Genomic DNA, 14,734 nt, shown 5'->3' with positions numbered 1-14,734 from the left:
AAAAACCAGTGATCAAACGATTAGCGAATTAGAAATGTCAAAACAAAAAACAAAAAAACTAAGTCAAACAAAAATTTCTCAAGCCAAGTAACTAATATAAGAAGAAAATAAAAAGTTCGAAATGTACAGGAAAAAAATTAAATCCGTATGTATGCTTCAATTTCGAATTTTGAATATTTCATGCAAGTAACTAAACCAAACATTAATTAAAAAAGAAAGTGTTTTTCATTTCGCGTAAAACTGACTTGTAAAACTTTTTGATTTTATATAAGTTAATATATGTTGTTTGGTTTGAAGCCGTGTATTCAAAATGGCACAACCGCCTTTTTTCTTGTTTGATAAACTCCTGTTAAAACCAATGCAGTTTGTTCACTCATTAATTGGATGACAGGGTCGTCGCCTCAACCTCTGCACGACACTTCTTATGTGATGACTTTGTTTGATGACAGTCCTACGCCATTTACCCTTGGGACGCTCAAAACTAATACTAATACCTCAAAAGCCATTGTTATTACTTGTTACTGCATTATGCACAGGTGTTGATTGCTCATAAAATAGTAATACGGATTGACTCTTTGTTTTGTAAAGTATCAACCAAACTAATTTAAAGACAGACATGGCGTTATGATTACCACAACGAGCAGTGTGACATCAGAATTCAAAGTTACGATAACTGCATTGACTTGAGTTGACTTGAGTTGACTTGAGTTGACTTGAGTCAGAAATGACGACTTGCAACCCTGCATAAAACTCAAAGTTCTATTTTTGTTGTTGTTATATTTTAATATATCAACCTGTACGTGACACTCATGATTGAAATTAAGTCAATACAAACGTCGAATCATTACAGCTGTAGAAAATGATTCAATTTTCAACACGGAATGGTGGTTCATGGTTGATTGCATAACTGATTTGCTGACCAGTAGTAAGTGTACATTTTAAATTATTCCTAAATTTTTTTTATTTGCAGACTTGCTACAGGTTATTTGTAAGCTTTTCGTAGCAGTTTACGACATTTGTTTGCGCTACAAGTACTAGTTGAACAAGCGCTCAAAAGATTAATTATTGAACGTAATAAGATGTCCATGAAAGGAAACTCGCGCCAACTTCAACACTTTTGTTGAAAAAGTAACATAAACAATAAGCTAGAATGTTAGTCTTAGGTAACCCAGCCTAAATCAGATTCTGACTGACCGCTCCAGAAAATCTTACTAACAATTAACACCGAGTTGGTATGTGTGTCGGTACTCAACATTTTATTGTTTTATAACTATCTAAACTATTCTTTTAAAAGACTCTAGGTTGTAGCCTAATGCTCTATCTGTCTAAGGTGACTTGAAATCGCTACCAGTAATTGATGATTTGTGGCTACTGTCTGACAACCTGACATAAAAGAAAGTGCCAGGCTACCTTTGTATCTGTGCTTGGATAATTACACGATCGCCAACCGAGCCTATAATTTCGTTAGTGCAATTTTGTAATACCAATGCTGGCTAGCTTATGCCTATATTTACCAACAAATAGCTCTTAGAAGGAGGTTGAAATAGATTTTTCGCCATACAGCACTAACAGCAGCAAGATGCTTATTACGGATCCTGTAAATGATTTTTTTAATAAAGTCAAACATGAGGTAAGTTTAAGTCATTTTAAACTTGTGAGTAGTGTTGTAAAGGCTGAGAATTTTTTTCTAAGAAAATGTGCAGATGCTGCTCATTTTTGTAAAAATTAAAAATATCAGGACACCAGGATTTTTTCAGTTTATTCTTTTTTTAGCGTGTTTTGGTGATGGTTGCACTGGATGTGGATGCTCTCTGTGCATGTAAAATTTTGCAAGCCTTATTCAAATGTGATCATGTCCAATACACTCTCGTTCCAGTGATAAACAAAAGTCAATTAATTGTGAGACAGATTTATTTCCGACAGAGTTGTTAAGCATAACACTTAGATTGCATGAAAGTAGTTTTTATTGTTGTTTAAAAATATATTCACAGATTAATGGGACTTCATTGCAATTTTGATAGATCTATTACTGAAAAATAGTTTTTATTTTGCATGATGTTTGTCCTTTATATTTCCTATTGCATTTCTGATTACGCAGAAAGAATTTGAAGAACACAAAGAACAGTATAAGCATATAGTTCTACTTAACTGTGGTGGCAACATTGATCTCCTGCATATTCTTGATCCATCAGAAGACATCTCCTTTTACGTGATTGATAGGTTAATGATATGTATGTTGTCAAATGATATGACATAGCAGGACATACGTTTCACAGACTAACATGCTTTGGTCATTACAGCCATCGGCCAATCGATCTGGTCAACTTTTTCTGTGAACAGCAAATCTACATGCTTCTGAAACACGATGAGGATGAAATCGCTGCTATCCCAGATTATGACAGTATTTACCGGGACTATGATGTAAGTTAAAGGTCCTCATTGTATACTATGCAACCTTTAAAGTTTGTTGCTTTAACTTTATTGTCATAAATGATTTATTTAAATAAATTGTTTTTCCACACCCATGGCTTGTGATTATGAATGTGTTGATGTTGATTTTGAACCTTCTGCTTAATATTTGTTTTCTGCAGTCTGACGACGAAGATAGTGAAAATGATGAAACAGAGCAAGTGTCTAAGCGACATAGATTTGATGAGGTGGGCTTCAATCAACTTCATTGATTTTATGCTATGTTTATTACCAGGCGGCATTCTTATCAACGCATGTTATTGTTCAGGCGACTCTCGAGAAAAGAAGGGAAAGAAAAAAATGGGAAGAAAAAAGAAAAGAAATAATTTTTGATTATGAAGAATTTTCGTTTTATGGCCCCTCTGTATGGCATGATCCAAAACTTTATGAACTAACTTCTTTTATAATTTATAAAACAACAAGTCAATGATGTATATTAACTTTGTTTGTGTACAGGCAGCCATGCTTGTTTACGAATTAGCTTGGAAAATGTCAAAGGACAACAACGACCAACTGTGGTGGGCAATTACTGGAGTTGCCGATCAGTTTCAGAACAAAAAAATTGGCAGAGACAAGTAAGCAACTTCAACTTTTACGGAAAAAACACTAAGACTGATGTTATATGTAATTATATTTTTGTTTTAGGTATGTGTCAAGTGTACTTGAGCTGCAGGGTCACATGTCACGATTAAATCATAGAGATGAAGATGACGACAATACTAAATCAGTCAACTCCGTTAAAATAAGTTTTGAACATGAGTATCCTTTCAATTAACAAGCCATTTGTATGACAAGGAATAGGCTAGGGTTATACTTCCATTGTACAATAACAATATTTGCAATGTAATTTTAGACATAGCATAGTAAATTTGTTATTCTGCACATTTTGGAACTGTGTTCAGATGTTTAAGTTGAAACATCATGTTAGAAGTTTTCCTGGTTTTAATCATCCTTTATTACACTTTACCCAAGTTTTTCTGAACTTAATAAACTCAGCCTAGATTTAGCCCTCTATCGACATTGGTCCTTATTTGAAAGCTTGTGCCATTCGTTACCAACAGCGTCAGCATTTAAAGTCTGGACCAACATGGGAATAAAACGCTTACATCAGTTCCTTGCGGAAATGGGACTACCCCTGACACAATGTAAACAAAAGTATGTGGTAAATGGAGTTGGGCTGAATTTTCAATGTGTTTTAGTTGTACAAAATAAGACTTCACCACTTAAATAAGTGTCTCATTTGAATTCAATCTTAATACTTTCTGTATGTTTGTTTAAACTTCTCGTGGACACAAATGTAAGTTGTGTTAGTTTTTCTACATTTGATCACATATCGCTGCCTAAAACATGTCATATTTAATTCAGTTATTCCTTTATGGAGACAAAAATGAGGGATAACCTCCAGTCCCTTGTTGAGGAATCAGCAGAAAAATTTGGCTTGCGCAACATCAAATACCAGTCATTTTCAGCACAGTGTGGATATAATCATAGGGTAAGCTCCAATCTCCAATTCACTGCTACATTATCATATACCACAGTATGTGTTATCGCATTCATCTACAAGATATCATTTTCCAGTAAAAATTTCGTGTATTGAACATACTGATCTCTTACTTCTGTATCTAGTTATGTGCAAGTGATGCTGTCTATTCTGTAGGAGCACTACTGGAAAAGCTGGTTAGTATAAAAATGCTAAATGACCTAAGCAGCTGTCAGTGGTGTATGATGTTTGCATTATTAGCGCTAGATAGTAGAGGAAAGCGTTCAAGATTGTTTGCTTTATTGTAACAGTATAGCAAGGATAGCCAAGCAGCAGGTGAAAACTCCAATTTTGTTGATTCTCTGGACAGTTTGTCAAGGTATAAGTTTTTATCAACCTTTTGTTGTGTTGCAATCAGCGGTCAACTTTGTCAAATATAATCTTCTTCTGCCTGGTTTGACCGGGTGTACTATAATTTCTTAAACCTTTGAATTCTACTGTTTGTAGAGTTACTGCTCCTAAAATGCAGGATGGTTTAGAACTTGCCAAGCTCCAGCTGCAAGCAATTAAAAGCAGCGTGAGCTCTTTTATTGACATTGGCCAGATCCTTAGTTATGGACCTTTTTTGTATACAGCTGTGAGGGAGGTAACAATTAATCATTGCTTCTAAGATCGTTCTAAATTCTATCAAGTATTATTTTTAACAACAAGTAAATTAGAAGGCTGGCATTTTTTGCAGGGAATGCCAGACTATAAATATTTTGGAAAGCCAATCTTTCTAAACCTATTTTCACATTTTCTGTTGAATTCTTATGTGAGATCATTGAACAAAGTAAGTCCTAATTATATTCTATCAAGGAATGTATTTGTTACTCTTGGTGGATTAATATATGTGCACTGGTAAATAATAACATGGTACAATACACAACTTTGTTGGTTTATTGCATGACTTTTATGTGAGATTTAAAAAAATTATGTTGTTTGGCATCTTGATATTTCACAATCGTTGGCACTATTGTTATCATTCAGTGGTTATGCTTTCTCACTTGATTGTTTAAAATGACGTTTTCTTTTTCATCAAAGACAAAACGTGAAAGGGCAAAAAACCTTCCACTTGTCATTTGTGCTCCATTTAACGTGGATGATGGTACAACCATTATTATTGGGATTCCTCCTCTTGCCGATGAGTCACGGAAAAAGTAAGTATGCTTAAGGACCCGTCAAACCTTCAATATATTGCATATTTTTTTGCTTGTTTAATTTGGCAGTGAAATTACTAAAAAACACAGATACTGTAGAACTACCACATTGGGCTCCCATACAGGTTGCTAAAAGTATGTCTTGTATGTCTTTAGTATGCCTTGGGCTATAACTTCATGAAAACCCGACAAAATCAAACATCCTGAACTCTTGCTAAACTTTAGACTTAAATTTTGGTTTAAAAAGTCACATTTTAACTGACTTGTGTAATTGACCTGGAAGTTTTCAAAACGCCATCGGCTAGGGTAATTCCCAAGTTAAAAAGAGATATCGGCCGCATTACCCTTTCATTGATCTAACAGCTTATTTTAAAGCCTGACTTTGAAGTTCACTTTTTTCATGGAAATAACAATACTCAAGGTTTGACGGCCTAACATTGTTATTGAGGTCTCTTCAATCTCCGATTGGTAAACGTTTTCTGTAGTTTATTTGGGAATGCATTTCTTCATGCTGCTGAAAGAACAAAATCTCGGACATCCCATGAATCTTTTGATTCCTCCATAATCACTTTGAAAAACGAAGATCTCAGCAAGTTTTTAGATGCGTTAATCACCATCATGTCTTAACTGTACCACTACCAATGACTCAGCACTTTTTTGCGTTATTTGAAGTTTCTATACTGTTACTACTGTTTTCATTTTAAGCTTTTGATAAAAGCGGTAATTTCTTGAGTGGTAATAAAAATTTTAAAATCTGTTATCTTACAGTTGCTGTTAAAGTTCTACTATAATTACTTATTGCATATGGCTTAGTCTAATAATGTATTACTATTTTGAAATCATATGTTTTTTCTATTATCGTAGATTAAACTACGGAAAATGTTTTTTAACCCAAATTCGAAATTTGTGTTGTTTTATAAGAACCAGCACCAGGATAATTCCACTGATACAAATTCCTTATCTAAATCCAAAATAGAATAGGTACACAGCTCTTTTCTTCAGTGGAAAGAAGGTTATACAGTATACATATATAAACCATAGATGTATTGACAGATTCATGACTTAATTTGTACAAAGACATCAGAAACTAAGAATAGGTGAAAGACAAAAACAAGCACAGTACTACTACATAAAAAAAGATAAACAGTGCACTGGTCTTCATTCAACAAAATAAAAAATAAAGGTAAATATTCTCATGCAACAAATTCATGCATAATCTTGTTCTAACGTCTTGAACTTCTCTATGGCTTCTTCAAGTAATTCCTCTTCTACACCAGATTCACTGTGTTGATATCTTGAAGCCCAACGCATCATAACAGTTCCTTGCTTATGGCATTGCCCCAACAACTTACACAGCCTTGACGAGGTGGAGAAATTTGTGAGCATTGGCACACTCTCCGTTCTTTTACTGATGCTAGGAGTACGTTTAGCTGTACAGGAAGAGGTTCTCAATTTTCTTGATAACGAATCAATTACTTCTGCGTCCAAACTGCTATTTTTGGCACCGTCTTGTCTTGAACTTACTTTGGAGCTTTCTGTACCATTTAACAGATGTTCTGTGTAAGGATCTGAATAGTTCATTGTGACTTTGTTTGTTGAAATCATGCCATCACAACCAACTTTATTAGAGAAAATTTGAGGAAATGATGTGGTAACCATTACAGGATCTGAAATGACATTAACTATATTGTTGGATGACTGAAATCTGCCATCCATATAAAGTTTCAGCATTGAATTTGAATCAACACATTTATGCAACTCGGTTTGCATCGAGGCATTACTGGTACTTTGTGGCTGCACAGCCCATTTTGGAAGTCCATTAAGGCTTACAACCTGCGAAAAAATTTGTTCTGTGGTTTGGGATTGACAAGAATTCAAGCTGGTACCTGGAGTAATTGGCTGCCAAGGATTTTGATCGACATAATTACAAAGCATGTCTGCAAAGCCGGAATATTGGTCAACATCGTAAGGCAAAGGTAGGGCTGATTGCATTTCCAGCAGTCTTCTACTCCCACTTGTTAAGTTCTCCACTAAGTTCAACAGAGAAAATGCATTGCTTCGCTGCCTATATGCACATGTTGCTGCTTCTAGACTGGCAGCAATAATTGCACTAGTGTGATACTGAGAAGATGCATCATAAATTAGATGAGGAAAGCTCCTACCCTTCGCAGACCCTTGAAAAAGAGCTTGGCTTAGAGATAGCGGGCACACAAAACTAGATGTTTCCAGTAAACTAGACATGGTAAGTACTGATGACATTGTACGGCTCCTAAGTTTTGCTGCTTTGCATGTTTCAGAAAACACAGGAAAAGTAGGGAAACATGCTCTTGATTTTCCTGAAAATTCATCCTTGATGTACTCCATTACTACACTAGATAAGCCACCAAAGCCATCATAGGCGTCAGTCAAAATATGGAAACCTTGCATACAGTCACACTCTTCAGCGTAAGATCTAACAGCTTCTTCCACTTGACCCAATATAACACCCGATTTTGCTTCATTCATGCCAGCAGTCCATGAGTTAAAACTGTCGCCATCGGTATTCTGGTAGTGCTTTTTGATCAGCAGGGTACTCCGCGGATGATAGTGGACCTTTTTAAAGTCAGACCAGGTTTGGATCTCCTTGTCTAAATCATAAAGTCTCGGAGAACAATCCCCATTTTGTATAGATTTAGACGTACAGGGTTTTAACTCATCATGGTTACCATTTGTAGCACCAGTGCTGTACCGTTGCTCATAAAGTTCATCCTCATCATGCAAATCACGAAGAAACTGATTTCGAGGAACCAATGTTGACTGGTGCATATCAACATTTTCATCCCACATGAAATGTCCTAACAATACAGTTTGACACACAATAAAAATTCAATGATCATTAATTCATACTTCTGTAATGTTTTATTATATATATACAATCCATAAAAACTTCTTGTTGCTTTTTTAATTTATATATATGAAATATTTGATTTAACGTTAAATTTCCATTTATTTTAGTCTTTTTATACTAAGACACATGATGGACAATGCTATCCTGGCTTTTGTGGTGCCTATAATTTTTTGACAAGTAAAAATGTTAAATTTACATTCTCTTACCACCAGTTAAAGAAAGTTAAGTTACAACCACAAAATCATTCTACAAACCTTCTTCTTTTCCATAATTAGGAGAATCATAAAGTGTTCCTTGTACAGGCAACGTTCCTAAACTTCCATTGAGATCAACAAGAACCAATCTTGGAGTAAAAGTTGTCTCACCACGATAATTGCAACCTTCTCGAAATAAAATGTCATGATTGATCTCTGAAATTTCTGTTTCGCCATCATATTTGAAGGAGGACTCTTGCATATTCCACCAATGGGCGCCGACATAATTGGAGTAGTGACCCAGCTGTAGAGTGATGATTTCATTTGGCATTTTATACAACTATTCACATATCTTCTTGGTAGTATTTATTAACTAACAACTTCATTTTTACCATGCAGTCTATGCTGTAAAATACACGTCAAAACATGAATATCATCAGCAGCAAAAAGTCATATTTTTGAAAATGCGAAGAAAGAAATTCTGAAATTACAAGAAAACTACATAACCCTAAAATGATGATCTGAATAGAAATTTTGACGGCGTGAATGAATGAATGAAGATGTGACAAGGTAGCGAAGATTGTTATGTAGTAGTATTTGGGGCAGTGCTGACAGCATTAAAAGTTTGTGAAGCAGAAAAACAATAAACAAAACAACTGTAAAACAATTAGCTTAGGCTATAATGTAACCAACAACAAACGTTGAAATTAATAAAATCAAGCAAAATGTAACAACATAAAAACACACAAATGGCTCAAACTCCTAATTCCACTTAATCTATTTTGAAATAGAACAAGTACATACCAACACATGAGTCAAAATACCATAGTTCAACGAACAAGTTTATTGTAAGTGAGAAACTGTTTTGTTTTGCAGTATTTGGAAGCAAATTTTCTTCCATCCATTGTAGGATCAGAAAAAGCAATCTGATCACATTCTAAAAGTAATCCAAGGGTATATGTGCTTCTTAACGCATCTAGCAACCGAGTAGCAATCCCTCGATGGCGATAAGGCAAATATGTCCATAGTCTTGAAATACCACAGGCTACTCTCTCCGCATTTGACGAGCATGCCATTGCTGCCATTTCACTAGCTTCACAAGGCAAAAGGCGGTAAGCATATGAAATTGATTCTGCGATAAGACAACCAACAATTTGGTTATTTTCAGACACATAGAGGTAGGTTACTTTCGTTGACCTATTCTCAGCAGAACTTTCAACATTGAAGCCAAGGTCGGTGTCGATTATGGACTGGATTTCATCAACTTTCTTCATGGCATATTTTGGATCATTTGGAAAGATTTTCAAGATCCTGCCATCCATAAAACTTGCAACCATTCTCTCTCGCTTCCATCCAGTAAATTTCAGTAATGACAAAAAGCGTTTGTGGTAAATAGCATGCTGTTGTTGATCATAGGGGTGATTTACGGTGTACACCATTCCACAAATGTTACATTGGATTGGACCAAATTTCTTCTGCCCTGCATCAATGATCATCTGTTTTGTCTTCGGGCTCTCCTTGGATGTGTCACATTTTCGTGTCTTTGGTGTCCCTGGAAGGGATAAATGCAAATTCTGTGGAGAAATTGAAAATGAAGAAGACGCACTAGAGCTGCTACTTGGTGAGTTTGCTGGTTTCAATGAGCTAAGCAATGAAGAATTTTGCTTCGGCGAACCTTTTGCATTGAAGATTGGAAAGTAATTTGACTTTGGTGAGCCTTTATCTGTACTTGAAACTTCAGGGTCTTTGGCAATATTCAATTCACTGTTGTCAAGGTCAACACACAGAGGTTCACGTAACGAATGACAAGGTGCTTCCTTGATAAACTTAGTTGAATTTGATTGGTTACCCTTTTCCGTAAGCAAACTTTTAGTGTTGTTGCTGATATGTCTGACTGAACTGGCTTCACCACAAGTAGTTCTGGCAGCTCCTGTTTTATCATCTGCATGAGAAATATTGTAAGAAACAAGGGCTTTCCTGTTTGCTGATATACTGTTCAAATAGATTTCAGATTCCACTAACGCATTCTTACATGCTGTTTTGTTGCCTAGAACTTCATGAAGTGAGTCTTTTGCTGCTAACTTTAGCTGTTTGGGAGGTAATGCCAATGCTCGATTTGAGGTAGATGGTAAAAGGTATCTTTTCCCTAAAGATGAGGGAGCCCAGTTTATGGTTGGTGATCGCGACATGCATAAGCTCTTGGCACATGCTTTTGTATTGTTTTTTTGACTTGATTTCCTTCTAGAAACCACACAAGCACCTGAAGTACCAGAGTTTAAAACACCCTTTCCAGTTCTTAAGCAGTTTTCTTTTTCAAGGCTTTTGCTGTCCCTGGAAGAATAATAATCAACAGATTTTCTAGGCTTAAGGTTAGCCTTGTGGGGTGTTTCATTACCTCGTGTTCGAGAAACGTTTTTGTTGTTTTGCAAATTTTCTTTATCTGATAACTGATGAAATGTTGATTTCTTTATATCTAGAGATTCAAGTTTCTCACGAATATTCTTTCGATCCAGCGGTGTGAGATATTTCTTCTCAGTTGCCTTCTTTGATGCGCCATAAAACGATGAAATTTTCACTTCCGGCTTTACATTAGTCATGGTTAGGACTTGAGATTGATGTAAATTTCCAAACCAAATTAATCCGACAGTAGTATTAAATAATCTATAATTAAGCTATACCAAATAAACCAATGAAACATAAATTAAATATGGCCATCAAATCATCAATACAGCTTGAAGAATTTGCCATAAGTTTTTACTTCAGTCATCCGCATTTGTAAACATGGCCTGCAAATATTGCTTTTGCAAAAATTGGTATGGTATGACAATCTTTATCATCGGACTGAGGAAAGTCTTTGCACGAATTAAATCTGGCATTGATATGTCATCACTCGAAGCCAGGTTACAGAGCTAGTCTTTGTGCAAGTTCTGATTGTCACACAATTCTTATTTTAGTTTTTTGATTTTTTATATAGTAATGTTCGAACTTTCTACCAGGTCCACTGATCAGGAGCTAGGGTTGTTAATGCCTTGCCTATGGGCACTACAAATGCATAGCGCCACTGGGTATCGAACATGGAACACAAACCACATTTGTTGTGAGGCCAGCACTCAAACCACTAGGCTACCGAGCCAACTCAAATTAACAAATAATCAAAGCTCAAAACATAACTTGCATGGAGACTTATTATACATTTTATTTCTCTTGTTGCATATTTATTCTATAATATGAGAACATGTCATGTGTAAAACATGTGGTAATCACTATCAAAACGGCGGTTAAGTGCTACCTAAACACCAAATGACTTCCATTTACTTTGTGATTAACTATCATCGTCACTGTTCCATTTGCATTAAACACAATTTATGACAAAAATAAAATGAATGAATCAGTAATTAAACACATTAACACATCATAGCTACATTGTGATTAAAATCGGGGTTTACAAAATTGACTAATTTTGTTGTACATGTGAAAACATAAGCAGCAGTTTTGGGGTCTACTATAGAAGTGCACAACTACAGGATGCCTTTGAATACTAGATCCCAACTACCCAAATTGTGACGTCATCTGGTTGTGCACTTGTGTACTAGACTCCGGTTTTGTACTTTTTGCAGTTTTTATAAGCAATGATAACTTACTTCATAAATGTTATAGCTTTTAAAAGTGTATAATTAGTGGGTTTTGTGTATAATTAGTGTTTTGTTTGCCTATACAAAATCACTAACATATTTGCAACCATTCCACTGTTTGTACGTTGAATCCATTAAATTTAAAATGCAGCCTAAGGCTAAAGGTTTAGGGAGGAATAGCGTGTTTTGTGATAATTCAACACGAAAAGCATTTCCAAACTTCTGGCATTATTAAATACATTACGTGAGATTAAGCTTAAATTTAAGTACGTAAACATCATACAGTAATACCAAATCGCTTTGTACGCAACAGGTCTATCAAATACCAATATCAAATCACTGAGTAGCCTATATACTGCTGATAACTATGGATATGCTGACCGGCAACCGATTTTACTTAGGGGGGGCCCTGAATCAGTTCTAGATATGGGCTGCACCAAGTCTTTATCCGCTTCCGCCAACCAAACTTCTGCTGCCAAGATTCGCAAGACGCAGAACACGGCACTCACACAATCACGTTTCGCGGGAACACAGCACGAGCAATGAATTCTAAATCTAAACAGCGAACATATGCAGTGTTTCCAATGATAAAAATAAAAATATTGTTTTCAAATAATTTTAGTTTATTATTGGCAAACCGGTAACTAATTATTTCACAAAGTATTTAAAAAAGGGATAAACCAAACAATACACTTTTAATAGCGTAGTAGTGATCAAACTAACAAACTATATTAATGTGATGAAACTACAGTGGCTCATGTTTTGATGAATTGCCATAAACAGGACATCTGCCATGTATTCCATGAAACACCTGCTTGTCGAGACATGTTACGGTATAATCAACTCGATTGAATGGGTAGAATATTTGTTTGTCAATTTTTATAGTTAATTTTGTTATTGTTATTGTATATTATTACTCTTCCTTAAATAGGCTTATCAGTTTATACTCTTAAGCTACACAGAATGACCTGTTATCAATCCAAAGCTTTTTACCATTTTGATCGTAACATTCGCCTAATATGTAATAAAGTAGCCTGCTCAATTACCTGTTCTATGCTGACTATTTCGTACTTGCCAACTGACCGGTTTCTTGTACTCGTATGTTTTTAAACTAAATACTTTTACTCGAGTATTAAAATTAGAACACGTATCCAGCTCTGTTTTTTAACCCGACTATTACGAACAACGAACTGTGCAAAAATAAAATCATGACCCTCCCGCCAATAAAAGTGGTGTCTTGTTGTTATCTCTACATTCTACAAATTAAAAAAAAGCAGGAAACACCACTCGGACTAAAAACGTGCAAAACAACTGTATATTGGAAGCTTGATCTTAACATGGAATTAATGAGGTAAATTAAAGTACAAACAGTTTTTCATAGTTAAGTGAAATAACTACGAAAACTTTTTTGTAAATCATTTTGAATAAAACAAAAATGTTTTGATTCAAAACGGAACTACTTATTTGATACTGTTTAAAAATTTGTAAACAATCGCGCTGAAATAATAATTGTAATCCAGGCCTGGCCAACCCGCGGCTCGCGATCGCGATTTTTGCCCGGTATTATGCGGCTCTTTCGTTCATATTGAACCTCCGAAAGAGAGCACATTTTACCCATTTTAAGCAGATAAATAATACAGAAAAGTAATCTCTTCTGGCAAATGTTCAACTGATATTTGCTAAATAATGACTGATTACATCAGAGTTTGACCCAGAATAAAGATTATACAAACGAAACAATATCTGATGCAGTATTATGACGTAATAAGAAAAACGTCATAAATCATAATGTTTATGATGTGGTTCTTTGCGGTTAACACAGTAAGAAATGAGGCTCTTTGTCTCTGACTGGTTGGCCACCCCTAAATAATCAATGGTCCTTATGTTGATTGCTATAAAAAAACAAGATGTTGAACAAATGAAAAAGTCCGCAATCGCAGCTAATTTAAATTATCCTTACAAAAAGATTGTAAGCATTTGAAATGAAACTGGTTTATTTGCTAATATATAATAACAATGGTATATTTTTTCGCTAAATTAATGTGAGAAAAATTTGCAGTAAACCGTGTATATTTATCTTTTACGTATTTTAAGAAGTCTGTAAAAGCAGAGTATACTAGATTAAACTAGTTCACTAGAAGAAATGGTTTTAGTATACTATGGTAAAAGTTTGCCTGAATTCCGTTTTTTATTCCATCCCAGTGGTCATGCAAATAGCAGTTTTGATGTAGCCACATGTTATGTTATTAATGTGGCGAATATCGATAATAATGTAGGCAAAGGTTACCAAGGTGTTTGCTGTGGTGTAATCATGTGTAATATCCGTTTTGTGCTTTTAAAGTAGCCTACCGGAGTAGTCTTACAAGTAGCCTAAGTGATAGGCTAACCCTTGGATGGTTTGTTTTGTCTTAACGCATTTAGTTTTAGGCCTATAGGTTTAGTTCGTTGTTAAAGCTTAAGCCTGAAGAAACTTTAAGTTTAAATAAAGAGACTTTAAAGAAACTTTAAGTTTAATCTTTAAGTTTAAACTAAGCTAGACTAGCTTGTTCAGGGCAGAGTCTATTCTACCCACTGCCGGTTAAGGCGGTTATTGAATTTGAAAAATCAACTTCAGTATACGACTAGCCAGCTATGCAATGATCTAAAGTTAATCTATTTAATTGTCTGTACGGAAACAGGCAGAGAAAGCATGCTCGTGTAGTCAGCTTGCACATGCACATGAAGAAAATTTTACAGAAGCAAGCTGAATTTACTAATAAAAATTGTCCAAAAACTTAAATCTGAAAATATTTCATGTTTATATTTTAAAAACGCCAATTTAAGTACCAGTATGTTTAAAACTAAAACATTTTGTTGTAAAACTGTTTCTGTAC

At 35.1% G+C, this 14,734-nt stretch overlaps 3 protein-coding genes across 3 annotated transcripts; 1 reads left to right on the top strand and 2 right to left on the bottom strand.

Annotated features, from left to right (window-relative positions):
* The first annotated feature begins 1,273 nt into the window (after positions 1 to 1,273).
* LOC143462871 (cell division control protein 45 homolog) lies at positions 1,274 to 6,044 on the top strand. Its single transcript, XM_076961176.1, has 16 exons — positions 1,274 to 1,630; positions 1,774 to 1,899; positions 2,099 to 2,220; positions 2,301 to 2,421; positions 2,592 to 2,657; positions 2,738 to 2,833; positions 2,926 to 3,044; positions 3,115 to 3,228; positions 3,466 to 3,624; positions 3,835 to 3,961; positions 4,096 to 4,146; positions 4,261 to 4,328; positions 4,457 to 4,595; positions 4,689 to 4,781; positions 5,033 to 5,148; positions 5,634 to 6,044. The coding sequence occupies exons 1-16, from the start codon at positions 1,580 to 1,582 to the stop codon at positions 5,773 to 5,775; spliced, it is 1,710 nt and encodes a 569-aa protein (XP_076817291.1). The 5' UTR covers positions 1,274 to 1,579; the 3' UTR covers positions 5,776 to 6,044.
* An 82-nt stretch (positions 6,045 to 6,126) lies between these two features.
* LOC143462869 (protein misato homolog 1-like) lies at positions 6,127 to 8,572 on the bottom strand. The gene is made up of 2 exons (XM_076961174.1): positions 8,290 to 8,572; positions 6,127 to 7,982 (listed from the first exon to the last, which is right to left on the bottom strand). The coding sequence occupies exons 1-2, from the start codon at positions 8,558 to 8,560 to the stop codon at positions 6,355 to 6,357; spliced, it is 1,899 nt and encodes a 632-aa protein (XP_076817289.1). The 5' UTR covers positions 8,561 to 8,572; the 3' UTR covers positions 6,127 to 6,354.
* Positions 8,573 to 8,634: 62 nt separating this feature from the next.
* On the bottom strand, positions 8,635 to 12,396 carry LOC143462870 (N-acetyltransferase ESCO1-like). The gene has a single exon (XM_076961175.1). It carries the CDS (start codon positions 10,824 to 10,826, stop codon positions 9,060 to 9,062), a length of 1,767 nt encoding a protein of 588 aa, XP_076817290.1. The 5' UTR covers positions 10,827 to 12,396; the 3' UTR covers positions 8,635 to 9,059.
* Positions 12,397 to 14,734: the final 2,338 nt, after the last annotated feature.

The sequence above is a fragment of the Clavelina lepadiformis genome, chromosome 6 (genome assembly GCF_947623445.1).
Source record: "Clavelina lepadiformis chromosome 6, kaClaLepa1.1, whole genome shotgun sequence".
In the NCBI taxonomy this organism is placed as follows: Eukaryota; Metazoa; Chordata; class Ascidiacea; order Aplousobranchia; family Clavelinidae; genus Clavelina; species Clavelina lepadiformis.
This window is presented reverse-complemented; position numbering and strand designations above follow the sequence as displayed.